General features: G+C 45.7%; 1 protein-coding gene across 3 annotated transcripts in view; it reads right to left on the bottom strand.

The window, feature by feature from the left end:
- Positions 1–21,454, bottom strand: part of BRPF3 (bromodomain and PHD finger containing 3) — a 30,276-nt gene extending 8,822 nt beyond the window's left edge. The window contains exons 1-9 of one of the 3 annotated variants that reach the window (XM_019513782.1): positions 20,019–21,454; positions 18,624–18,780; positions 16,921–17,052; positions 14,896–15,024; positions 14,171–14,483; positions 12,256–12,525; positions 9,374–9,877; positions 5,639–5,735; positions 2,546–2,643 (exon numbers count right to left, since the gene is read on the bottom strand). In XM_019513782.1, the coding sequence (XP_019369327.1) occupies positions 2,546–2,643; positions 5,639–5,735; positions 9,374–9,877; positions 12,256–12,525; positions 14,171–14,483; positions 14,896–15,024; positions 16,921–17,052; positions 18,624–18,780; positions 20,019–21,403 (3,085 nt within the window). In that variant the 5' untranslated portion in view covers positions 21,404–21,454. The remainder of the gene's footprint in view (positions 1–2,545; positions 2,644–5,638; positions 5,736–9,373; positions 9,878–12,255; positions 12,526–14,170; positions 14,484–14,895; positions 15,025–16,920; positions 17,053–18,623; positions 18,781–20,018) is intronic. The other 2 variants (XM_019513780.1, XM_019513781.1) reach the window with 2 other exon arrangements.
- Between the last annotated feature and the right edge of the window lie 6,016 nt (positions 21,455–27,470).

Raw genomic sequence — 27,470 nt, 5'->3', positions numbered from 1 at the left:
CGCATTCACCACAGCAACAGCTAATGCGGATGAGATTGATTGTTGTAGTTAAAATGCATAAGCAGTGTTTTCAGCTTGCCTTTTTAAACTTTAAAGAAATCCGTTCAACCCACCCTTCTCCCATTCGAGGATACACATTGCCATGAGGATGTATGCACATGTATTGTTTCATTGTCAGTAACACAGAGGACAAAAACCAATGCAAGTCACTCTTTTGGACCCCTGCTGCTTTCTCTGTCCCTGCTCTCAGTTTCTGTGCAAAGCTGCTTCCCATCCACACACAGCACCGGATGAGGAGTTAGAGTCAGAGGGACTGGAGGAGGGTCTGGGAAGTACTGCTCCCCCATAGCTTCCCTTTTCTTTGTCTGGTGCAACACAAGCTCTCCCTCCTGTTTCAATCCATCTCACTGGACAATCTGGCTTTACAAATAAGCCATTAAGTCCTGGAAGCTGGACACCAGCATGTGTCCACCTATGATTAAGATCAATTGTGCAAAGCTTATTATTATTATTTGCGAAGTAGCAGGTAGGAGCCATGAGCACGGGGCTCTTGGGGAAGGTGCCATTGTAAACAAGTCATTGGCAATGGCTCCCCTTGTGCTAAGAGCCAGCTCAAAACCTATGCACTACACAGACCTTCAAAGCAGGTCTTCAGAAACGTGACTTTAGCACTAGTGCTCTGTAGAGGGGTGAATTTCACCAGCTATAAGAAGGGTTGTGAGGAAACATGGTTCAGACAGTTTCATTTTGAAAAAGAAAAATTACTGGTGATAGTTTCACGTGCAATAGAGGATACTGGGAAGCTTTTGCTTCTTGTTCTGCATTCTGAATCCTGTTCTGAATCTTCTGGCACTCCTAAGATACTTGCAATTAAAGCATGTTCAGTGGTCCAGAGCCCACAGGTCTTGCTAGGGGTGCTACAAAGGGTCAAAAGTCTTAAGAGACAGGAGTTTCTCTCAGCGCACACACTGGAGGCACAGGCTGTGGAAACGAGAATCCTACATTGATAAGATCATTAAAAAGGGATCAATCATGTTATACCCCTGGGGAAACTGAGGCAAAGAAAAGGGAAATGATTTGCTCAAGACTGTATGGCAAACGGGTAACAGTCAGGAGAAGGATTCTACATTGCAATCCCATCTCTAACCATGACATATTGCCTCCTCCATTACAAAGCTGTTTTTTAATTACTGTGTACCTGGGAAAAACCCTCATAACCCCAAAGGGAAATATATTGTCACTGAGAAATGACAAAAGTGCATTTGTGCTGCCCGGGTGCTGCAACAGGGCATCTGGCTTTCCTTAACCAGCCACATGGCCCAGAGCTTTGTTGCATGTCTTACCATGAGGTTTGTCCAGCTATTTTATCACCTAATCCATGAAGTTTCCCAAGTATAACAAATTATGAACAACGCACATAAAACACTGGTAGAAAATCATGCAGTCTGACATCCCCATGGCAAAAGCCCAACTTTATTCATGTTAACACATATAGTTTGCCTTGCATTTTAAATTAAGGTTATAGCCTCTTAATGGGAACTGGGATCACTGCTACACTTGATCTAATAGCTGAACCCCAATGACACATACAGAAATATCGATCAGATTCAGTTTGCAGATAAGTAGGGGTTACTCTATTGAAACCAACACCAAAGTCAGTAGAGCTATACAGAAATAAAGCTGAACCATTTTTCAGGCAGCACTTTTTTCTGGTGGAGTACAGATATGAAGGCCATTGCGCTGTCACATTTCATGGGCTGTTTGATCCCTGCAGGGAATGTCTGGTTCTTGTTGAAGGAATGATATTAGTGGCTATTTTTTATCAAAGTCAGAAGTGTTACAAAAGATCTGTTCAGGACAAGAAGAAGTAATCTGATACCTTCTGGCCTTGGGAAAGAAAGCGTTTTCATTAAAGTGAATTTCTCAGAGGCAGAGTGAGAGTGTTTTGCTTGTGGAGAAAAGCCAATACACAGATTTTACTGGGAATCACAATGAATATGAAAAACGCCCATAAAAACTGAAATGGGGGTGAGATTCAGAATGCCTGAAGCATTGAGACACTATTAAACTGCAAGTGTATGCTGCAGCATACAAAATATCCTTACATTTTCTAATCCCCGTGGAAGTAGCCCCTCACTGTAAGCTTATCTCACAAGCTGAGTGCACAAGCTTATGAAAAGAATGGTTTTCACTGAGACAGGAGCCAGAGCAGAGAACAGGTCTACAGCAGCATAGTGAAGCAAGACTGTAGTCCAGCCATAAAGATCAGCCCCCACTGAGCTAGATGTGGATTGCCTTGGAGAGTATTAGAAGCCCAGGGCTTAACTACACTGATGTATGGCGCCCAGAAAATGACCATCACAGACCTTGAAAGTAGGGAAGTCATTTTCAGGGACACTCCTTTTATAACTGTTTATTAATGGTATTGCAAGAACAGCAAGGAGCCCAAGTCACAGACAAGGTGCAGATGGTGTCACGCAACTAAGCACAGGATAAAATGACGGTGCTTTCCCCAAAGAACTTTACCGTTAGTCATCATTCTCACCTGAGCTGCTGTAATCAGAGTCTCCGTTCACACCATCCAAGAATGGGACCCGAGAAAGTGCAGGCTTCCCTCGACTACGTTTTGGAGGAGTCAAACCACTGTTAAAAGAAATGGAAAGGAGAGCATTATGGGGAAATACATTTTTCCTACAAAAGTACCCAAGTAACTGGATTGCCCAGCTCCACAGAAAATACTGGGAAATCATAAGACTGCTGCAGTCTTAAAGTAGAAGGAACACCACCTGCAGAACTGCTACTGCAAAATTTATCAATACATCTGTTCTGATGTATGCTAGTTGGATGCAATCCCAATTTGGGCATGTTCAGCTCTGGACACCCACTGAAAATCTGGCTCTGAACCTGAGGGAGAAACCCACTGAAGAAATGCATGTTGAAGAACCTTAATGTCAAAAATGGAGAAGAGGTTGTTGCCTAGTTGTGTTCTGACCCTGGAGAATGAAAGAGCAGCTCATCTTATCTTCAGTAAGACTCTAGTATATAAAGAATGGGACCCTAACCTCAGATTTTCTCTCTTTATTCTTGCTCTTTACTACTAGGAATATTTCTGAAAGCAGGCTCCCTACATCTTGAGCAATTACTGACTCCTAATTTCTTGTTCTTTGGCTGAAATCTTTAATTTGTGACATTATAATAGTTTCCTAGTAACCGCTTATTTTAAGTGCAAGTGGATTTAATGCTGTTGAAAAAATGAAAAAAAAACCCACCCAGTAAACAGAAACGATCCCAAATAGAATAATTGTTTAAGTTTTCCATGAGATGTCAGCTCATTTTTCATTCCTTGTTTTATGGGCGTCACACAACTCTAATGTAATTTTGTATGTCTGAATTGCTTGCAATTATAACAATATGCACTTAGACAGCACTTTTCAGCTCTAAAGTACCTTACAAATATTAACCAACTACTTCGCACGCTTGTTTGCGAACTTAATGTCATTCATTTCCTTCGCATCACAGATGAAGAAGCCATGGCAAAAGGACTTCAATGACTTGCCAATGGCAGAGACACAATTACTGCAGAGATCCTGACTACTGGTCCTGTTCTTAGATCATTGAACCATTAAACCTTCTTGTTCCTTTAAAGCTTTAAACAGATGTGTTCTTTGAGTCAGTCTTGACACATCCAAATCGAATGGAATGGGAAAGGATTCTCTGCTACAAACTCCAGCTGGCACTAACACTGATCAACACTTGTTCATCCTGCTCAGATGATGATGTAGACCTTTTAGAGCCTGTTAATGCAAACCTTTCCAAGTATTTGTCAGTGTATTTAAAGGATTAGTTCATGCTATGAACTAACTTTCTGCAAAAAATTACCTTTAAAAGAGTGAGAGGCAAGAATTTCTTAGGAGTGATTTCTTTTATTGGACCCACTATGTAGTTGGAATAAAGTTAAACAAGCTTTCAAATACAAGACATTCTTCAAAGGATATTCATAGAGTCATAGTTTGTAAAGGGCCAGAAGGAACTTTGGAAGATCATTGGGTCCAGCCCCCTGCACCAAGCAGGAAAGACAACGGGGGTCAGGTGCCCCCAGCAAGGTGCCCCTTCAGTCTCCTCTTGAAGATTTCCAGGGTAGGCGATTGCACCACCTCTGGAGGGAGCTTATTCCACAGTCTGGACACCCTAGCTGTTATTTCTGAATCATCATGGCTACAACATCACTCTTACACAACTATAAACAAACCTATTTTTAAATAAAAAAGGCTTCTAATAAATCCTAGCTTCTATATTGTTGTGTCATATGAATATGCATTTTGAAGATTTTTCATTAAATCCAATGTACCAATCCTCACAGATTTTGCTCTAGTGTTAAATTATATTATGTGACTTTCAGTCCAGAACAATTTTTTCTTTTGCCAAATCTGAAGCCTCTGTAAATAGGTTTATAAGGAGGACACAAATCAAATCTTGGCTACAATAGCAAAACTGCATACATCTTTTGACAGTTAATATTTTGGGACACTGTATAGCAGAGATGGTTTCATTCTAAACATGCCCCTGTGGCTTAGTCCCAGTGCAGAATAATTTGTTAAGGGAAAAAAAAAACCCCAGTCCCAATCATGCAAAGCAGTGTCCATGGGGAGTCTAATTATGCAGGATCAAGCTCTTACAAGACTAAATACGCATTTACTTAGGGGAAAGAGTATACAATTATGCAGTGGTTCCCTTCCTGCAGCCCTCTGAACCCTCAGTGGTCTGCATGACCTGAAGATTGAACAGGAAATCTGGGGATTGCTGGCTTGGTACAGTGTTTCTCAGCTGCCAGGTCACAACTCCCACGGGCTTATCAAAGGTGATGAGGTGGGTCATGAGATGTGGAAGTTACTGAAAAGTTTATTAAAATCAAAGAGAATCTTGCTCCTCCATCCCATGTCAGGCATTCTCTGCCCACCTCTCACAACACATACAAATAAATTATGGAGGCCAAGTATTCTTGAACCTCTCAAGTGTATTTTAACAACCCTCACAGCAGCAGGACTTTGGCCACTGCTGTCCCCCTGCTTTACCTGGGCACCAAGTTGGGGTGCTGTCACTTGTGGTTGTGAGACAGGGTAGCCTGTGTTGTTTTAGTTAATAGATTAGTAAGGATTTGCGTGGGATGGTTTGGATAGGGATGATCCTGCCTCAGGCAGAGGGTTGGACTAGCTGACTTCCAGAGGTGGCTTCCAGCTCTACTCTTCTATGAGTCTATGAAGCTACTGTCACATATGTTACTTGTGCTTTTACAGTAAGAGGAAGGCCACAGTGCCAGTAAGTGGCGGACACTTATCATCTGGTAACACAGAGGTGCGTGTAAGCATGTTTGTGTGCATTGAGTGACCTCAGTATATACATCAGTTCATCTGAAACATCAAGCACTTTCTCGGGACTTATGAACTGTTTTGGAACCCCTGCCTTGAGAGTTAATAATGGAGATCAAAAATCATCCTGGCTTTCAGCCCCAGTATTGATACAAAAGGTAAAAAAAACCCTTTCAGGTGGATTTTAAACAATGAAGCTGTCTTAGTAGGAATAGCCAAGTAAACCAGTGGGTATCATTACTGTGGGGGAGGTTGAGTAAATGAGGACTTACCTGCAGGCTTCAAATGTCAGCCTGCTGCCAAGGCCAGAGCTGCACTCTGAGTCAGACCCGCTTTCCACATGTTTCCCAAAGCCATTGGTCACTCCTGCTGAGAACACACAAGACAGATGAGCCAAACTGCCTGGACCATCCCTCCAAGGTCGTGGGGTCCTTAAAGAGGGAGGCACAGAGATCCCACAACCTGCTCAGGAATAGTTACCCTAAGGCTCAAGGCTCTGCATTTCAGATGGGTGGTACCATACTGCCAGGCTATTATTCCTCTCCCTGCTTTTAAAAAAAAATGGCTTTACAAGACAATGCAATTCCACACCCATTTCTGCACCCCTGACTGTAGCTGCCAGCTGTAAAACAGCATTTTTTCCTAAGCCGTACCAAATGCGGTTGTGACTCTCCAGAAGGCCTGGAGGTCCTCTAACAAACTCGCTACTCATGGCTACTGTTCTATCGGTTTCTGATTGTTAATGAGGGAACGATCCTTGCCCCCTCCCCTTCCTTCCTTCTATAAATCACCTATCGACTCTGTCTGTAACTTTCAAGGCCTCTTGTACGGACAATCAAAAGCCTGGTTTGGGAAAATAAAGTCCTTTATTTACTGTACACTGCCCAAGCTGCTGAATGACATGTGGATCCTGGATATACTCACTAACTAACCCCTAATCTGAAAATGAGGGCAAGCCTCTTGTTTTAATGGCTTTGTACAGCAGCAGTGACCCGTAAGGGGAGCCGCATATGGCAGCCCAGTCTGGGGTGAAACTAGCTGAGCAGTCAGAGAAAGGTTAGGCAAGTGAATCCTCTTCTCTTATCTTCTGGTGCCATTTGAAAAGAAACAGAGGCAAGAGACAAGTTTTAGCTTCAGTCTCATGTAGACTATGCCAATGAATAGACCCCAATGCATTTTCAATATTAGAGCTCACCCACCAGTATCAAAATACATTAAAAGGTTATGATGTGTTACTGCCCTACTTTAAGGAGGGTGAAATGAGACACAAAGAAGCAAAGTAATTTGCTGAAAGTCACTTAGCAAGTTACTGATGAAGCCCCAGAGTCCTGGACCCCCATCGAGTACACTATCCAGTGGAACACTTACAATTTAACATTAGGTTGCCTTGAGTAACTCACTGGGTTACAAACCACATTAGGGAAAACCTTATATCTTCACCTTCCAGAAGTGATATTTTCTCTGGGTTTATCCTGTGGATCATGTGTAGGCATTTGCCCACTTAACAGTGCTCAAGTTGCACAGCACCCTGTGGTACCCTTAAAAGGGTCCGACAGCATCCCAGGCTGCCGTGTCACCTTGACTGAGAAATCATTGGAGCAGACATACAACATACAGGCCCACACTGGTATGACTTACTAGAATCCAGTGTAGAGTTCCTCTGGGGAAGATGAGGGTAAAACTATACTGCAATAGATATTGGGCATATCTACAGATTCATTAATATGCTTTAGTCGCTGCGCATTTAGTTTAGTACTTGTTTAATGAAGTACTAACTAAATGTGCAGTAACTAGAGTAGCACCTGCAGTTATTTTGTGACACTTACTGCACATCAGCCTAAAAGCACTGCACAATAGGCTATTAGTACAGTTTTTAACCTCCACGCTACTGCGCAGTGTTATTGGGTTAATGCGCAGTAACCACCTCGTGTAGATGCACCCGCTGTGTGTCTGCTTCTGTTCTGGTGTATAGGTAAGCAGACTATTACAGGCTCCACTGCCATCTACTGGCAAGTACCCACAGCAGCAGCTACCCCAGGAAACCTGGCCATCTGTCCTCTCTGGAGCCCAGTGTGACTTACACAGGTGTTCCACACCGACATGTTACATTATTGTTAATGGGTCAAAACCTTGCGCTGCCAAGGTTGATAATGTACAAAGTTATAGAAATTACCAGCCCTGCAAAACACAGCCTGCATCGTAGGGATACTTAAACATACTGTTGTCTCCAACAAATATATATGTGCATATGTACAACATCTGAGGGATCATCTCTCAGCTTACACAAGACACGCTGAGGAGACAAAAATTCCTTAGCATAGGCAGGGTCAGTGGAGGCAGGTCCAATAAGAGCTTTCAATTTGTCTCCTATTAAATGCATTCCAGGGACACCAGAAACAAACTTCAGCACTGATGTAAGCAGGTGTGACTCCACTGGCATCACATGGACTGAATTTGGCTCCAGGTGTCTATTGCTACGCACGTGTCCAACCAGGATGTCTGAATTTTAACAAGGATAAGGGTTCTACTTCGGTGATGATCACCCAGCAGAGGTGAGTCACTGCCAATGTCACAATCACCTCTGAATCAGTCAATATGGCCTGCACATGGAGCTTGCTTCTGGGAAACACCTGGTTCTAGCAACACAGGTCGTGCCAACCTGTTCCTACAATAATGCAAATCCTGCATACTAGTCACTCCCCTAACATCAGGATTAATCAGCCATGTTTGAAGTTGGGGAAGGAACCAAATCACAAAAGCAAAACTTCAGCCCCTAGACCCTGAACGAAAACATCATTCCCTATTCCAGCCGTCAACTTCCCAATACCTCATTTCATTTTTACCTCTTTTTTTTACTTCATCCTCTTACTCATAGTTTTATCCACCTAGAACAGATTTAAGCAATCCTTCCTCTGCTAAATTCTTGCAGATGGTTCATGTATCCCTTAGCTCTAAGTTTTGTTTAGGCCAGCTATTCTTAGGTATCTCTTTTAACCTTTCTTTTGAGTCAATCCCAGCACTCTGACTACTTTTCTGTAACCCTCTCTAATTTATTAACATCATCCTGGCAGTAAGTTATCTTTAAATTAATGCAGTATTCCAGGTGTGGGCTGAGTTAAGCTTTACTGAGAGGGGTTATTATTACCTCCCTGTTCTGTGATATCTCTGACTACAGCTCAAAGGCACTCTGACTTTGTTTGCTGCCTTATCTCCTCCTATTCGTTTTTGCTTTGAATCATTTTCATTTGTATGTTTGCCCTTCACCTTGCATCTTTCTAATTTTGATCTCGTTTATTTATTCCTGCCCGTATTTCTAACTTCAAAGGGCCCTCTGCATTTTTTCCTTCTCACCGATTTTCATCCTACCTCTCAGTCTGCAGCCATCAGTAAATTTAATAAATATGGTGTTTACCGTAAGTCATGTCTCCTCGAATACCAGCTATTATGTTGCCTAGAATAACATACATGCCCAGTCTGAGCCTGAATGGGTCAGCACTGTGATAAGAGGGGCAGTGCAGTGCAGGTAGGTGCTGGGGATTTCCTTCTCCGGATTGTCAGTAAAACCTTTCTGACAGGCATGCCATGAAGAAAATAAATGAATCGCCTGCTGATGTCACTGCAAGACTCATCTAGAGATGGAAGAAAAGATTCAGCCTTTGCTGAGTAAAGAGGAAGTTCCTGCTCTGGTAAGCCAAGCTCTCACATGCCATACCTGCCCTTGGCACGCGACTGGTGCGTAACACTCAACCATGCAGACAGATTCTTAACTAAAGATAATTTCCCCTAATTACCTAGCACGGGTGTCATTCAATACCCACAAATCACCAACCTGTTTGGCAGCCCCTTTGCAAGTGACTAAATCAAACAGCTCACATGTCCGTGGTTTGAAGTCCATCTTTAACAAAAGCAGCCCTGCCAGCTGGCAAAAAATGCTTACCAGGCCCCACTGCCCTAACCAGTTCCTGCTGGTCAGAGGCGCCAGAGGAAGAAAAGCCCAGAGGAGTCACCTGTGTCTCCTGACTGCCTGGGGGATTTCTCAACATCGCTCTCGCTGCAGCTCCTGCTCCGTGGCCGTTTCCTGGCTTGCCGCTCACCCTCTGTGCCAGAAGAGGAAATCTGTCCAGTCTGGCTGTGGTCCTCTCCATTCTCCAGCGGGCAGTCCAGGCCTTTCTGCAGCTTCACCCCATTCTTAGCTTTTTTAAAAAGGACAGATGTCCGCCTGCCCACACCACTGAATGGAGGGTTGGCAGGAGTGTCCGTGGCCTGGAGGGCCAGGCCGTTCAGGCCATTGTCACTGAGCAAGCGCTGGAAGGCTTGGCTCTCCCTCTGCAGCGTCTTCTTGTCAAAGAGCTCACCGTCCGATTTCATGCGCTTCTGCAGCCGGCTCAAGGACTTGCTTTCACTAATGGGCTTGAGCATCGGTGGGTCCTGCAGAGAGTCCAGCTCAGACAGGGAGGGTGCGGGTCCTGTGGGCTCCAGAGTGGGGGGGTGGGGGGGCTTGGTGTCATCTGCTAAAGAACAACAGAATCTGCTTGGACATTTTAGAAAGAGTAATTCCCCAAAATACTAACATCCACCCTACTGCTTCTCTATGGTGAGGGGAAAGCCATAGGCTCCAGTGGTATCAGGCATCTGTACTCCCCTAGGGGGTGTACCCAGATAAAGATGTAATGACACCCCCCACAACCTGAAGAGATAGTCCCTCTTCTCCCACACTAGATCCAGCCTCCTGGCCAGTCACTTGCACCATATCACTAAGGTCACTCTCTGGACATTTTATCACCAACATGGAAAAGAATAACCTCAGGGCAAAACAGGGGCTCTCCTATCCCTCCATTCCTTCCCCAACTCCTAGGACTCTGTCTCCTTTCTGGCGCTGGCTGCTACTGCTGCAATGCTTTGCCAACAGTGAGGGGAAAAGGTAGTTTCTTCCCTTGCTTCTCTACCATGTCAGATGCCATTGCTGGCAGAGGGAGGACAACTAGCCCACCCCCTCCCTGCAACCAAAAATGATCAAAGCAGATCTCTGCAGGTGGAATACTGCTGCTCCAGACTCTATAGCCCAGCCAGGAGCAGAGTGAACCAGGGAAGGAAGAGTCAGACTGGGCCACTGCCTAACCTATTCTTGCCCTATGGGATATGATTACCAAATATGAGATGAGACAGCCCAGGTGCCTGCACCAAAACCTGATATTCTCCCTCTAAGCCCAGGCACTGACAACCCATCAAGAGCCTTCCTTCTGCTATCTGCTGCTCTGAATGGATTCTCTACACCAGTGGTTTTCAACATGTAGTCTGCAGACCTTTGTGGGGGGTCCACAGACTATGTCTAAAGGGCCCACAAAAAATTATTATGATCAATCAAAAGTATGTGTATACCCACACTTTCAATTCCAAGGAGTCTGCAACTCCCTTCAAAATTTCCAAAGGGGCCTGCACCTCCATTCGAAATTGTTTAGGGGTCCGCAAATAAAAAAGGTTGAAAACCTCTACTCTAAAAGTATTGGGGGCCAGCTAGTTCAAGCCCACCTTGCAGAGAGTTGGCAGCAAATTGCCTGCCAAATATGTCTGTAACAAGCCACTCCAGCTCCATGTCACTGCTGTGCTTGTGACCCTTTTGAACAGGAGGGCCCAGATCACAAGGATCCTGCCTTGCTCTGCTCCACACACTATGAATTCTTGGTCTGTGATATACAGTGTCTATATGGCACTGTACAGGCGTAGAGGGCACTCTGTATCATCACCTGCTAGTACATACTCAACAAACGCTGACACACTCATAGCCCAGCTATGAGAGGGCTCACGCTCTGTAACCGGGGCTGCCACATGCCTCACTAGTAACACACCCTTATTTCTTAATTTCTAAATGGACTCCTACTGCAGGTTACTGATAATAGTCCTGGAGAGTGAAGCCTCCCATTTCAGTGCAAAGGCAAAATACTGTATTTACTCCTATACCACATACCTTTCCCCCAAAAAATTAGCCCACCAAAACCGTGTCTTAAGCAGGGAAGCTGGTTTCTGTGCCAGAACAGAAGCATGGAGACAGTATAAAGTCTGCCAAGTGTTCTGCTTCTCTTCCTTCTCTCCAGGGCCAACACTCAACAGGGGCAGAATCCAGTTTTAACCCTCTTACAGCCACTGCCAAGCTGGCAATAGCTTTTGGCTGAGCAGGATAAGGGTGAGTGAACTGCTGAGTGAGCCACTCCATGCAGTCAACTTTCAGTCATGACTCTGGAAAAACCTTTCTTCTTTCTGCCTCCTAAAACCAAGGTGCGTCTCAGTACAAATAAGGAGGGGGTGCCAGTTTCCCAACACCTCCCTCCACCATACCTCATGCCTGCCTTTGGGAGAACCCCTGCTGGGGAGGTTCCTTCTCTATGATGTTTCAGGCCCTGGACTCTCCACTTAATCTGCTAACAATCTCAGTTAGCACCACTTCTAAAGGTGCTTATATGACATGCACAACTAAAGGCAATAGAATGGGATCCCACACTCACTGCCCTTTACGCTATGGATTAGGCATTGCTTTTGGCTTCCAACCTGGCCACATTTCCCCTTGGAGCCGAGGTTGGAGGCATGTAAACCCATGCCTGATTCCAATTTCCCAGAAACAGAAACATCGGACGGTAAAGCAGCACAACACAACAGGAAGGTTTGAGAAGTCCTACGTGCCCTTGACAACCTGCTCCCTGTTGTTTTAAACACTGCTTGTTAGATATGACATCTCTTCTGCTACAGTAGAGGTCCGGCTGTTCAGCATTCTGATGCAAAGAGGAATAACTCTATTGCACATTCAGTCTGCTGCAATCGCCTGCACACACCCCTGCCTGTCCAACCTGCAGGGCTCTCTCTCCCTTTCCCTTGGTGACTTGCTGAAAACTCTCACCTTTCTCCCCATCATCATCCTGTTCTCCCCTCAGTACTCTGTCCAGCCCTTCCTCCCGTGGTGCGGACTCTCCATTCGGCATGGTCTTGTTCTGTTGCTGGGCCAGCTTCTGCCGAATGGAGTTGATCTCACGTCTCAGGAGCCGAATGCGTCGGGTTCTGGCTCCGCTGGACCTCATGGTGCTCACCATGTCCAGCTTCTCCAGCAGCTCCTTCAGCTGCGCCTCCAGGGAAAGGTGAGCCCGATTCTCAGGGACAAGGATGTTATCCACTGCAGCAAGAAGAGAAGTGAACCGAGATTATTGACCCCTTATGTCATGAAGGAGCAAGCCTTTGGAGGAGGAAATTCTGCAGAACTGAAGCTCAGTCACCCCAGGTCACACCCACATGCGAGTCTGCAACATGCAAACCCTGAAGGATTTCAGGATTCTCAGCCTTAGATGCCAAGAGGGCTGCAGCCACTGGGAAGCACATCACAGATAGAGGGCACATCTAGGCTGTGGCCTGGTGCTGTCAAGGCTACCACTGAACAGCATGCCTCCCCTCTCCTGTTCCCACTCCCACACACCCTGCCTGAAAAGGCAGCAATACCGGTGCTTCGGGGCATTCCACACCACTGCCCTCCAAGCCTCTCTCTCCAGTGTGCTTGACAGTGGCCACTTGAGATGCCCCTGGAGCAGCTTCCCTGTCATTTTTCCAGGCATGATAGGCAGACAAGGGTGGGCAGGGCAGGGGTGCACATCAGCAGCAGCAGCCACATAAGCATCAAGGATGTAGCACAGATATAACCAGAGAGATCCAACGAAAGGAGGTGCAGTGGCCTAGAATAAGTTTGGCCATGTCATTCACCATTGTTGCAAACAAACACTCACAGACACCGATGCAGGTGGTTTGGGGAACAGAAGCAGTTGTGTACTCCCTAAATAAAGGTCCTCCTGAGAGTATTTTTGGATCTTGATAAGATTTTGGCAGAAGTCAAGACACCAGCAACATTGACACCATCTCCCCATAAAGAATTCCTTCCCTTCCCCTACCCTCACCTTAATAACAAGCTAATCCTTTGATTTATGCTCATTATGTCCTGTGCAGTTCTAGGAGAGGGTTAAAAATCTGCAGTTCATTTATCCTGGATTGTCTGCAGCAGTTGTGTCCCAAGAAAATCACAGAAACTAAGAGACAGAAGACACCATCCCACTGCACTCCCAGACTACAATGAACTGCCAAGGGATGTAAGGGATTTTTCTTGAAGACATATGAAATGTATCACCTCAAACCAGGGAGTAAAAGGAGACTGAGGGAGGAAATCTGGGTACATGACAATCTGATCCTGCATGAAGTCAATTTTTCAAGGCCCTTTAAAACTACCCAGGTTCCAGTACTACTGCAGTATATAGAGTCCACAGCAGCTAGCAAGCCCTTGGTCTGATGAGACTCAAAAGAGGTGGAGTCAATGCCTGGCCCTGCCATGAACTTTCTGTGTGACCTTGGACTTAATCTCTCTGGCTCCCAGCTTCCCACCTGCAAAAGGGAGATTAAAAATACCTCTTGGGCTCATAGTAGTGTTGCAAAAGGGAAATTCTTCAATGTCAGATACAAAAAGCCAATGCTCTCTCATGAGAGTTTGGGGCTATGTTTTCAGAAGGTTTCAGCACCAAAGTCAGGACCAGATTTTCCAGCGTGCCCAGTAGCCAGGAGCTCCCATTGTGACACTTTCCAAAGATCCTAGTCTCTTTTAAATGCCTTGAGATGTTCAAAGGCTGGGAGCTATGTCAGACAGGTGAGGCCAAATCTTACACCTTTTGAATGGTGGATTCAGGACAATAGCTGAGTGACAGCTGGGCCTAGACACAGAGTTAGGACATGACATTTCCTGGAATGCTAACTAAGCCAAAAACACACAGGCAAAGGGGACTCACCATCCTCCCAGGAAAAGCGGTAAAAGTCTTCTGTTTTGGGTGACTCAGGCAGGTGAATCCCCACTTCAGTGTCAAAGCCAATGTTTTCAGCCTGCCGTCGCGCATGGCGCAATATCGCTCCTCCAAGGTCTCTGAGCCGGACAGCTGCTCGGTGGAAAATGGTGTCTTTAGCATTATACCTCATGCAGTTGGTAACTATAAGGTTAAAGTCTTCCTCAAACTCATCCAAGGTTCGGTACAGGTGGGACTCCAGCTTCCGCCTCATGGTGGAAAAATCCATTGGTTTGGAAATGAATTCCAGGTAATCTGGAACCTAAACATATAAAACCTGTACAATTACAAAAACCATTTACTAGCCAACTAGAGCGCATCCATCACAAGCACTCTTCATGTCCTTCCCACCCGCAGAGGGACAGCATCATCAATCCATTTCTGTTCCACCCAGTTAAACCAGACCTGTCCTGACTGCAGAATGGTATTACTTGACTGAGGCACTCTAGTAGGCTTCCAGTGAACAGTTCCCTGTCTTGGCCAGCTAAGATAGTGCCACTCTGAGAAATTCCTTACTGAATTCCAGTGTTGGACAAAGAAGGAATGAGTTTCTACACAGAGGTGCCCTGGTTTTGTCATCCACACCATGAGGGCTTCTCCCTTCCTCCCAGCGATGCCCCACCAAAACCTCAGCTCCACCCCCACCAAACTGCACTTCTTGGAAAGGTACTTGCCTCATTCAGGTTAACGGGTTCTGCAAAGATCTGAGCAGGATCCTTCTCCTGTAGCAGGTCCAAGGTCGTACGCAGCAGTACATTGAAAGGAGTCAGCTGTAACTCCATAGCAGCTTGCTGAACTTTGACCTGAGGATGGGAGAAAGGAATAATGCACAGACATCCAAGATGGGGACAGCTCAGGCATTACCCAGTCCCCTCTCTAGTGCTTCTTTTGAACTTGAGTCATTGCCCCTTGCATTTACTATTCACTGGACATAATGGATGGAGAGCAGATAATGCAGCAGGGAAGTTTCTGCCCCACTGGCAACAAGAGCCAGGACTAGAACCCAGAGCTTGCTCCCTTTCAGTGCAGCAGCCTTCTCACTGAGCCACATACCCTCACAACTTGACGCCATGTTATCTTCTTCTCTTGGCTGTCCAGGGAGACAGCTTCAAAGGAAGCATTGGAAGAGGCCTAGATAATGTCTGGCTTGTGATAGATCACCTAGAGCACCGTATCTGGGAAGACTGAGACATGCAGGTTCAAACCCTGCCACACCAGGCTGTAGGGTAGTGTAATAGATTGATGGTCAACCCAATATCCACTTACTTGTTCCTGTTTGAGTTTCTAGGACCTGGGCCCCCAGTTTCCTGGGCAGTGCCCTAACCATTCAGTTATAGGAAGTAAAGCAGAGGGAGGCCCCTTCCTCCTCCAGTATCTAACGTCTATTAGTTACTGCTTTTTGTCCAGCTTCATTTTTGTGACTCGTATGCATTTACACACCCACAGTGGGTGCCTATACATGGCAGGATACATTCACAGCCAGTGTGTAGTCAACTGCACATGATCAGTCTAAGTGCACACATTTATGCATCCACAGTTTAAGGATAACAGAATCACAACCTGTGCATAAGTGCCAAAAACACCACTCACAGCTGAAAAGCTGCTATTTAAATACACAAAGGGAAACAGAATCATGCCCTATGGCCTCCATGATAACAGCAATGAATTTAAACAAAGGTCAAAAAGGTGGAACAGGTGGCATGCTATATACCTACAAGTTGGGTTGGGAAACAGTTTCAGCTAGATGTGTTTCTCTGAGATAACTTTTCCTTTCTAAACTGCACTGGGGTTTCAGCTAGTTTGGCTACACATAGGTAACTGTGACACGGATACATCAAGATAGTGAAAGCAAAAAGAAACAAAATCTAGGGATGATTTTTGACTGCATTAGAAGCAGGATCAGGCCAAAACTTTAAGTCAGGTACACTGCAAGCAGCAGATGAACACTGATGGCACCATCAGACAGGCTCAATCTAAAAATATACGAAGTCCAGTCAGCTGTCTCTAGAAAGGATCCCCAACTGGACAGCCTAGTAAGCATAGCAAATAATATTGATGCCAGAATGGAAAGTGTGAGAGAAATATGATCATACAATTCAGTGCAAACTGGAAAAAATACAACGACCAAAGGGAAAACTTTCTAGTTATTAAGTGATCTAAGTTTACCTCTTCTCAAAAATCACCCAAAGAGGGCAAGACACAAGAAGCTAGGGCTTACCGACTGAAGAGGAGATGGGTGGTTTAGGATCATTCTTAGAGTGATGGTTATCAAAATACAGTAATAAATATTAACAGAGATCCTGTTTTGATTGTGTAAGCACCTGGTCCATGCCCAAAACTGAATTAGAATGGGGGTTGAAGTCAGGATTAAAATGGACAGGTAGTTATGTAAAGAAGCTGGCAGCATTTGCAGCACACTGCTGGGCTCCAGTCCATGCCACTAGTCAGCTGTCGTTCACAGTGCAAACCACTGAGGGTCTGTTCTACAGAGGTTCTGAACACCAGCACCTCCTCTCTTTGACATCAATAGGAGTCATGGACGCTCAGAGCCTCAGAAAATCACACCTTGTGAAAAAGAGAGATTCAGTAAAGGTGCAGTGCTTCTGTTCCTCTGCCAGGACAGAGCAGCTGCAGGTGGCAAGGGACACCAGACTCTAGGGTAGCATAATGAAGTGACTCTCAGCCTTAGATCCACCTACCTGTTCCCGTTTGAGTTTCTCCCTCTTACGGATCAGCTCAATAAGCAACCGTGCCCTCTCCAAGTCATGCCGCAGTTTCTGCCAATACTTCAGTTCCTCCTTCACTGCACTGGTCTTCTCATCCTGCTCCTTCTGCACAAGGAAACACGGGAATGAGAGAACTTACACATAAAGGCTTCTTGTGTTTTCTATGCTTTCCAAGTGTTTACCCTGCATTGCTCCCACACCTTGCTCATGTTTACTGCCACATTTATCTACACAATAGAATTGTCTGTGCTGAAACACTGTAACTACCTACCTCACCATGTTAAAAAAAGTTTGATTTTGTCCATATGGGCAGATCTAAGCCATACTATAACCTCATTCCAGAAGTATGCTCTAGCCCATGTTCACTCTCACTAACTCCTTCCATATCAAAGTTTATTAAAGCTGAGATGGGGGACTCACTGTGTTAAATGCTGTACTTAGAAAGGGAAGATCCATGCCCCAAAGAGTTTAGTCTAAACAGACTAGATAAGACAGCATGAGAAAAAGGAACTATTATCTCCTCTTTTACAAATAAGAAACCAATCCATCAAGAGCAAGTGCCTTCCCCAAAGTCAGAGCCAGAGATGGGAGATGAACTTAAATATCTGACGTCTCACTCCAGTGCCTTGATCATATAGGTATCTTTCCTCCTCTTAATCCCTGTATAGGTTTTCAAACGGACAGACTCACGTATAAATGCTTGCCTGTAACTATCAATAAAGGACAAACCTAAACTCTTTCATGAAAGAAATAGTGGTGATTTATAATTATAGTGTCTTTAACCCAGAAGCATTCATTTACACATACTACCTGCTGTAAGCTGCTAAATTAATATATCAAATAAATGTTGTACTCTCCACACTCTACATTAATTAGCATGAGATAATTTTGTACTAATCACCCAGAGGAGGCTGCATGCAAATTGAAGTCTGTGATTGCAACTCAATATGGGAAAAAATACATGTGCACAATATGCACATTGCACACCAATAGGTTAGTTGCAAGGATTAGTAATTCTACTGCATAGGGAAATAATTTCAGTTCACTACCTCACCAGCTTTCTCTGTTCCAGAATGAAAACACTGCTGAATGCCACATCAGTCCAGAAGAGAAAGTAAAAGAGGACTACAACTGGAGACTGTTTATACAGTGCCATGTAAACATGAATGGGAGGAACTGAATGTGAGGCTGAGGGAGGAATTACCTAAACCAAATTTTGGCCAGGAATCTAGAGCTAACACCCACTTTCTTGAGAATGACATGTTGAATGACCACTGTTAGTCAGGACCTTGGTTTTATAAATCATCTAAGGGATTATCCCACCCCACCCCACTTCTTTTGGCATAGTGGATGTTGCATTCAAGTACCAACCTGACCTGACCCCTTGTGCACACTATCAAAAGGCAAGAAAGGTTTAGAAAGAGAAAGCACTCATTCTTCACTGTGACACTTATTTTAAAGAATGGTTTGCTTGCCCTTTCCAAATCCCAAATTCAATAACTACAACTCATTACCTAGCTGCCCCCTACAAGAGTTCAAACTTGGATCACCTCTTCCCAGTCCATCCACCCTGCTTCCCTTTCCATTAACCTCAAGCTTACTCCCTCCCCACGCACATTTCTCTTTTCTCCCACACTACTGCAGCACAGGGCACAGTGCTGAACAGCAAGCAGTACCTGCTCTGCGTTTCTTTGGGACTGTAAGTGAGAGTGCAGGCGCCGTATGAGAGGCACACCATTCCTCGACTGGCGTTTCAGCAGCCAGTAGTTGTGCAGCCGCTGCATAAACTGGTTCTTCCTCTGGAGTGACAACCCACTGCAGATCTTATTCAACCTAAGGGCAAGAAAAAAGGGTCAGTGAGCAGACTATGCCACACAACAAAGCAATCATCAGGTTCTGTGGACCATGGTGACATGGTAACTCTCCTGCTGTGGCTCAACTGCACAATTTTTGCAAAGTTGTGTCAAGGCACAGTAAGATCCATGCACATAGCTTGTGCCAGTCCATGCCAATCTGGGGTCTGTGGGAGCTGTGAAGTTATCCCTCTCTACCTTTTGCTATTTTAACATCAGCTCTGCTGGAGGTTCTCACCAAAGCAGGTACCACCAGTCCTTCTCCACGAGAGCAATTAACTTCAAATTCATTTCAATGTCAGTAACTTTACTGGGGTCATTCAAGTTTAGCATTTTGAAGGTTGGAAATCTAGGAAAGAAACACAACTGGAGTCCAAGGAAAGCATGTGTTAACCCCTTCACAACACTGGGTGTGCCTCAGTGGTATCTTGGCAGCAGTTTTGGCAAGAAAATCTATTAAAATATCAGGTACATCCAGCTGCGTGTTCCAAGATGTCCAATGAAAATAAAGCAACATTTAAATCTTCATGCACCTGATCTGCCTGAAATATATTAAGCCAAATTCAAAGTTGTTCAGGACAATTTTTTGAGCTATGAGATCAGGAATCAAAATACAGTAGTTCTTTATCATACAAAAGCTTCCATTCACCTGATGACTTGTAACCTTGCCCACAACTATTTTCAAACATGGTCACCATACAACACGAACATCCCCTGTAATGATACTGTCTACCTGATACAGATCACCTGAGAGCAGATACTAGTTTACTACACCGTTGGGGAATTGTTCTGAGGGTGTGCAGATTAAAGATTAGAGGGAAGACAGATGCTGGACTCAGTGCTCAACATACAAGCCCTATCCCAGTGACACAGATTATAGCTCCTAAGCCACAAGACACTCTTCAACTTAAAATCTCTGGCTGTTTGCCAGAAAAGTTATCAATTTTTCTTCTCTTAGTGCATGCACATAAATTTAGTAAACACTGCAGAGGCCAACTGGTCCCCTGTTGGACTGTGCAAATGGCAACTACAGTACTGCACTTGGTTTCTTTTTTCTGCAACAGAGCGTGATAGTCAAACTTCACCTGACAGCCTGCATCTTGTTGTGGCTGTCTGGTTAATACTGACCGCTCCTGTGGATTCAGCCCCTGTCAGAACTTGAGTCTCACTGCCCAACTCAGTCCCCGATGACCAAAGAGCTTCTTCCCCAACACTCACCGGTAAGAAGGGATTTGTGTGACCATCACCAGTGGCACAGATGAGCGTCCATCTGTCAGGTCACCACCTTCCTTTTTGATCTTCTGTTTCAACTTCACTTTGTTCTTCTTCAGAGATCCCTTGGGGGTCCCAGTGTTGCCCTCCTCCTCTCTTTCCTCCTTCATAATGTCCTCCTCCCCCTCACTGGTAGCAGCTGGAGACCCTTTTTTCAGCATCCCAGGTGGGGAATGAGCCTCACAATAAGCAGTCTTACGCACCGTGAAAGTCGTGCCGTTGACACTGGTCTCTCTCATGGGCTCAATCTTCATGAAGAGACCAGCACGCTGGGCACAGGTGACATGGAAGGCAGTGTAGCAGTTCACCTTGTGGCACTGGATGGCAGCTCCCATGCCTTTTTGCTTGCAGATGTAGCAAGTGAGTTTCCAGCGGGCAGGTGGGATGTTGTTGATCCCCTCAATGGGCTCCAGGAACACAGTGTTAGCAAAGCAGACCTCTGGAATCCAGATGGCACAAACAACATGGGCCCAGTGGCCATCGCTGGTCTGCTTGAAGGCTCCACCTTTGTTTGGACAAAGAACACAATCAACCGGGCGGGAAGGGGACTGAAGGCAACAGCGGCAAAGCCACTGGCCCTCAGGGATGTAGGGCACGCCGTAACACTCCTGGTGCACGGCCAAGTTACAGATGTCACAGAACAGGATGACGTTACTATTGTGACACTCGTCGTCCATGCAGACGCAGCAGAAGGCATCCTCGTCAATAAGGGACTGTTGAGCCCCGTTGTTGCGGCTCTCTAAATAGGACTCCTTCTCCAGTCGATCCACTAGCAGCTCAAAAGTGTCAGCAGAAACTGACCCATAGCCATCCTCCGTCCTCTTCTGGTTGACCATTTCCAGCCAAGCCAGATCCTCCTCATCCATGTCATACTCCACGTCTGCATCGAGGTCCTCAGGAGGTTTCTCAATGTACCGATAGTATGCTGCAGGCAGGGGAGGAGCATCAGGCTGGCTGAAGGAGTCCATTACCCGGAAGCTGGGCTGGGGTAAGTGTAAAGATGTCCCTGGCGCATGTTTGGAACATGACTCCTTCTTTTTGCCTTTAGATGGTGTTTTCTTGGACTTCGATGGGAACAGGGGCTGCTCACTGTTTTCTTTGTTGCTGTTGCACTCTGTGATATCCTGGGCTGTCAGCTCATCCTCTGTGATGATCTTCAGAGGATCATAGATGCTGATACGATGAAGACGTCCATCAATGTCAACCTCTACAATCCGCTGGGCCTGGGCATATGTCAGAGTCTCTCGGGTGGGTGAGCATTTCAAGCTGTAGGGCGAGGGAGAGCGTCTCCCCTCGAGGTTCTGCCGGGACCTCCTCCGAGGTTTCCTCATAGCTGCAACCCAGAAAACCTGTAATACAACCCAGGCAGAATGCAATTTAAGACAGCAGGACAGACAAACATGAGCAGCAGATTCAAAATCAAAATCTTACTCTGAACTATGGAGTGCAACATTTCCACTAAAGACACAACTGCAGACTTCCTAAAGTACTGGAAGTCCTTCCACCTTCTTTAAGTCCAAGAGGTACACATGCATCAATAGGTTTTTTTTTATTATTATTGTTATTATTTCCAGTAGCCCACACAATGTGCTGGGTGTCTTCCAAACTTAAGAGAAGGCACTGTTCCTACCTGGGAAATCACAATGCTGTTTTTATTCACTAGATGTTTCAATATTTCCAGAGTCTAGTAGAAAAAACAGTTAAGCATTCTACAGAAGAGTATTAAATACCTGTACCTGAAAGTAAAATCCCACTGCTGATCAAATGCACCATGGGATTTGCAGATATATGGCTATCAAGGGGAAGCAATCTTTTGTCAATGGTGGCAATGCCTATTTTACACGACTAAGGTTGCAACTGCCATTCCAATGTGGTCTTTTATACAACCCTTCTCAAGAAGTCCACCAAAGTAGTGAACTCGAGACATGGGCCCAGAGAGCTGTGCTAGGCATTTTCTCAAGAAAATGGTGTGCAATCACATATGGAGAGGTTTGAAAGAGATTTATCTGGCCAAGTGCTGTCTGAAGTGGTCTAATAATGCTGGGGCTACAAACAGATATTGTATTTATCCCAGGAAAAACTATTGTACTTAGGGACAAAGTGGGATCATTCAGCGATCTGTGTCGGTTGTCCTGGGACAAACCCTAAAAATGTGCAAGGGATAAGAAGTGCTAACAGCTTCTTCCAGGACATCAGAAAGTGTGTCTAAACGATTACCCCAGGATTGCATCATTGAATCAACAGCAGAAAAGTGCATTCAGCCACTCGCTAAACTCTGAATGGAAGGGCAATGTGTGCACACACCAATCCCAGGACATTTCTGTTCTGGGATAAACACAGGCACAAATTGTCCTAGGACAAATGCAATGCCTCTTCCTTGTCTGGGACATTTCCAGGTATCTGCCTAAAGGATTGGTATTGAAGTAGGTTGGGGACATTGCATGTCTTCATGGCATAGTGCAGTCTAAAAATCCAATTTTATATACTGTAATAATAATTGTATGTGGATGCAAAACTTCACCATGGGCAATTGTTTTAAACATTCAAAGCAATAAATTAATAAATAAAGCATGCATGGCTGTAGAAATAGCTTCAAGCAGGAGAATGCAACATCCACACACAGCATAGGGATTGATGACAACTGTTGGTTATTCATTCATCATGGCTCTCTTTTGTGTCAAGGGAAGTATGAAAGGAATTTTCTCAATCTTCCACCCGGTCCAAATAACCACTTCCTCAGAGACCTGGAGATTCCTTCTACAGAGCATCACTGGTTTCTAATGGCAAAAGTAGCTTTGATCTGCAAATCAACCTGGATCAGTAATCAACCTGATTCACAAGTCTAGTGAAGATATTAGCTTTGCTGGGGTCAAGAGTGGATAGAAACTGGACAGACACAAAGAAATGACTAGTGAGTGGGATTGGGAGAAAGAGGCATGGAAATCACCAAAGCTGGGCAAAGACTTAAAAGAGTTATCTTTAAAAGTAAGTTTTATTCTATGTTGCATGTTCTCTTCACATGTTGCAAGTTCTCTTCACACGGCTGAGCTGGTATTTTAGTGCAGTGGTTCTCAACCTCTTTTAGATTCAAGGCACCCCTCATTAGACTCAATGTACCTGTCAGAAAATGCCAGCTCTTAGCTTTCACTCAAATTTTGACTACAGAAAAATAATAGAGCAACTCTTTTGTTGCAAAGAACTCAGAAAGATGAAAGCAAATTAGAATGCTTTGAACACTACAGGCTCCTATTTAAAATCTCTGGGTTTATCTTGTGAATCATATTTGCACACCTAATAGTGCTTACATCACATGGCACCTTGCAGCACCCTTGAAAGAACCTCAACCCCCACAGGGTGCTAAAGCACCCTTGTTGACACACATTGCTCTAGCATGAAGGTCTTATGGTAGCTGTTGCAAAACTAGCGCTACACTTGGAGAAATCTGAATCCAACTTAATTTAAAAAGCCTTTGTACCTTGACTATATGACACAACTGAGCCAAAGCTGTGAAAAACCAGTCTGTCTCACTTTCCCTGTGAAAAGTGTTCCCCAGACAGCACTCCAGAGAAAATGGTATGTTATTAGATATGCTGGTGCTTTCAAACATATGGCATGAGCTAAACAGAGCCCGGGGAAGAATGCAGCAATGTTGTGGACCAAGCATGAGGACAACGCGTCGCCTTCTTCTGATATTTGCCAGGGTCTACAAAGAAATTAAATGAGCGTGTGGCAGAGGACCAGTGGGGTGCTCACCACTTTAGGACTATCACAGGCTCTGGGGGAGCTGGTTTTTGGGAGCTGCTCTGTAAGGGGAAGGTGGGTGGCAGGGCAACTTCAGTGCTCTCCCACTTTACAACCCGGATCTGGCAGCAGGCAGGTGCAGCCCCAGCCCTGATGAGTGGCCATTTTAAGTCCCAGGCCAGGAAGGCTGGAGACAAATAGTTTTTCTGCCAGACACCATGGAAGCAATATCTCCCAGAGGAGCTGCTGCTCCGAGAACATCTCAGAGGCAAGGGTGAGGCTATGGGGAAGGAGGAGGCCTCATTGTTCCTGGGCATGACGGAAAACTGCACCCTGCCGGGATAGGGAGGCCTGGTGGTCCTGCCTGTGGCAGGGCAGGACCACTTAAATGCCAGAACTGAGGGCTTCCTGGTGTAAGGTGGGTTGGGGCACCTAAACTCCTGCCCTCACCACCGGGTGGGTTACAGGTTTAATATCAGAGGGAGTAGTGGGGCCAGGGACATTCATAGGGGACATCTGAGCAAGACCCCGAAGGGGTGTAGTGGAGGCCAGGTGAGGTTTGAGAAGTACCTGAGCCTGAAGGGGTGGAAGACCCCATAAGAGGAGCAGTTGATGCCTTGGTGAGAGGGCGTGAGTTGTGGGCCAGGCACACCGACGAGTGGCACCTGAGCCTGCAGGGGTGTTTGACCCCAGAGTACGGGGCGGAGTAGAGAGCGGCAGTGGTGAAGCCCTGAGAGCAACGGGCATGTGTTGGGGACCGGTGGGCAGGGGTTTGAGTGGAGGCCCTGCTAGCACGGGGGCTGGAGTTAGGTCCAGGTAAGCCTCCAGGCACCTGAGGCCATAGCTGGACCAGAGGCCGACTGGAGGGCGGCAGAGGAGGAAAACAGGGGGCGAGCCATCGCTCCCTGGATAGAGAGTAGCTGCGGGGAGTTACCTGGCTATGAGACCAGGGGCAGAGTCAGCACAGCATTTTGTGAACTGCCCAATGCTCACTAAGGTGAGGGTAGCAGGAGATGCCCCAAAGACTGTGAGCTTGCTGGCCAGGGAGTGAAGACCCTTCAGGAGAGGGCAGGGTGAGTGTGGTCCCCTGGAGAGAAGGGGCAGTACCACAAAGGGCAGTATGACAGAGACCCAGTGAGAGCCGGTGGAGCATCAGGGGCCTCGGTGAGAAGGAGGTGGTATGAGTGTGGCCCTAGGAGGGCAGAAAGAAAGAAACTCAATACTGTGATGAGTTGAGCCTGGCCTCAGGCTGGAGCTTAGCATAGCTGTGAGCAATATCTGCGAGGCATGGGACACACGTAGGGATGCTCGCAGCATGTACATTTGGCCCTTGTCAACAAGGCAGTCGAAAGGCAGCCTCCTGCCTAATTAACAACTCAATAATTTACAATCAAAGCATGGCAGGAAAGCAGGTGGGCGGCGTTGCCCAAAGATAGGTGGGCGGCCAGTACTGTGCTGGTCAGGGAGTTCCCACTTGTCACAGAGAGACACAGGCTAGGTTTAATTTCCAACCTCAAGCAATAGGCTGGTGGTAGATAGTGAAGGGAAAGACTGTGCTACAGGGAAGAAAATGAATATCCTTTCCAGCACCCTTCAAACAACAAATGGAACATTTAGGGGGTAGAAAAAGATGAAAAGAGTGGAATATTGGGGCCAGAGGTTCCATGTCACTTTGGAGTTGGAGCAGCTAGAGAAGGGTAAGACACTGCACTGTCCACAAGAGGAATAGGTTGGAAGAGAGGTGGGAAATGGATACGGAGGGAAAGCTAATAGGAAGTCAGGGAACAACCTGGGAGGAGAGCAAGGACAAAAAAATAAGCTGTGGGAAGAAATGGGCTAAAGCACATAAAGCAGCAGGCCAAAGAAGAGAGTGACAGCAGGGTGTGAAACCAAAGTGCAAAAGCCTCCTGAGATGATATGCGCACTTACTGCTTATCACTTGTCTCAGAGAGGGTGTATTAAGGGGCTGAACTGCTGCCTCACCCATGGGTTTTTTTTAATTACATAAATTCAGCCCTTCCTAGAAAACATGAAGTCATGAAAAACCATTACAGCCAATTTTTGTATTAATAAACTGCATCCCTCCAGGTCTATAAAACTCTTGGGTGCTGCAAAACCCTCACAAGACAAGAGTAAGAAAGAACTTGCAGGTTTGGGTCCTACAACAGCAGTGAATTAGCTCCAGTAATCAGCAATCAAGATCCAGCTCTAAAGTATAACCAGTGAAGGATCATACAATGCACCCAGGGTTCAGGGGTAAATTGTCAAGGGGGGAGGCCTCCCTTTGTGCAGACTCAATTTGCACCCAATAACAGTAACTGGCAGGTGCTAATACAAGGCCCGGTAACTACAGCAGCAATTCACTTCAGCCCCCACTTACAACAGAGACCATGCATTTCAACACCTTGCACTTAAAGCACTACTAAAGCACTTGATCGACAGGTAGTAAAGAAGCCAATTTCACATGTCCTGAGTCTGTCTCAGTCTGTGCAATAACAGACTTTTCAAATAAAATAAGGCAACCCTGTTGGAGGGATACAAGCCAACAAGCTGTTCACTACAAAAGGACCCAGGAAGGAAAGCAGTCACTGTAAATATCGTGCCTAAGAAAAGCAAGTTGTTAGATGCTTTTTAAAGCAAAGAGGCAGATTCCAGAGAAAGCGACTGCCACAGCCTAGTACCTGTAACAGTGAGAGCTAAGTCACCCGCTGACCTGAAACACAAAGGTGGGATATGCTTGCTGAGACAGTCTGTGTATTGCCTGGGAAAACTGCAACTTAGGAAGGGAGCTAACAAAGGGATCAAATGAGGCAGTAAGAAAAGGGAGGTCCAAGAAAAGAGACAAGATATTCTTACTCAACTTCCTTCCCAGATCATCACAGTAAACCAGGTGTTGGCAACCTAGACCCACAGGCCAGATTTAGCCCACAAAGAGGTTGGATCCAGCCTGGGGGGGACTGGGCATCACCCAGGCCAGTGAGGACTGAAGCATGGCTTACATGAGGGAGAATAAAGTGCATAAGTGGCATAAGTGATGGGGCAGCCTGTGAAAACTGAAGCTGGCCTCAGGTTTGTAGAAACAAAATTAAATTCTACTGCTCAGGTGAACTAACAGAGATGGCCCTACGTTCCTAAGACTCCTTCAAAAAATGTATGCACGCACCCTAACGAGGGTAAGTCTCTACTGAAGTCACTGTAACTAGTACATCTGGGGATAGAAAATAAAGCTGTTTAGATACTTATTTGAAGGAAACACATTTAGACAGTTAAGATTTCAGGGCCAGCATGTACCACAGGCTAGGACCTGCTGTAGCAAAAGCTAAGTCACTCGCTAACCCAAAGCACACAGGTGAGATGTGTGTTGTCTTACTGACACAATCACATTGCCAGAAACTATGCAAGCAGGGTCTCTACCATAGCAACAGGCTGCCATAAAACAAGCAACATACAAAACACAATTATTTAATATGATGCAGAAACACTGAAACCATTATTGCAGCTGAGGAATATGAATAGCAGGGTAAGGGAGAACCGCTAGTCTCAGAAGGGATATTGTAGCGGTCCTGATGTTCAGACCCTATCTCCACAATGTTAACAAATCTCCAAAACAAATGGCTTGAAATATGTCTGCGCAAACACCATGGCTTTCTGCACACT

The sequence above is a fragment of the Gavialis gangeticus genome, unplaced genomic scaffold (assembly GCF_001723915.1).
Source record: "Gavialis gangeticus isolate Ggan-Ray unplaced genomic scaffold, GavGan_comp1, whole genome shotgun sequence".
Lineage (NCBI taxonomy): Eukaryota > Metazoa > Chordata > Crocodylia > Gavialidae > Gavialis > Gavialis gangeticus.
The sequence above is the reverse complement of the archived record's forward strand: the minus strand, read 5'-3'. Positions and strand labels throughout refer to the sequence as shown.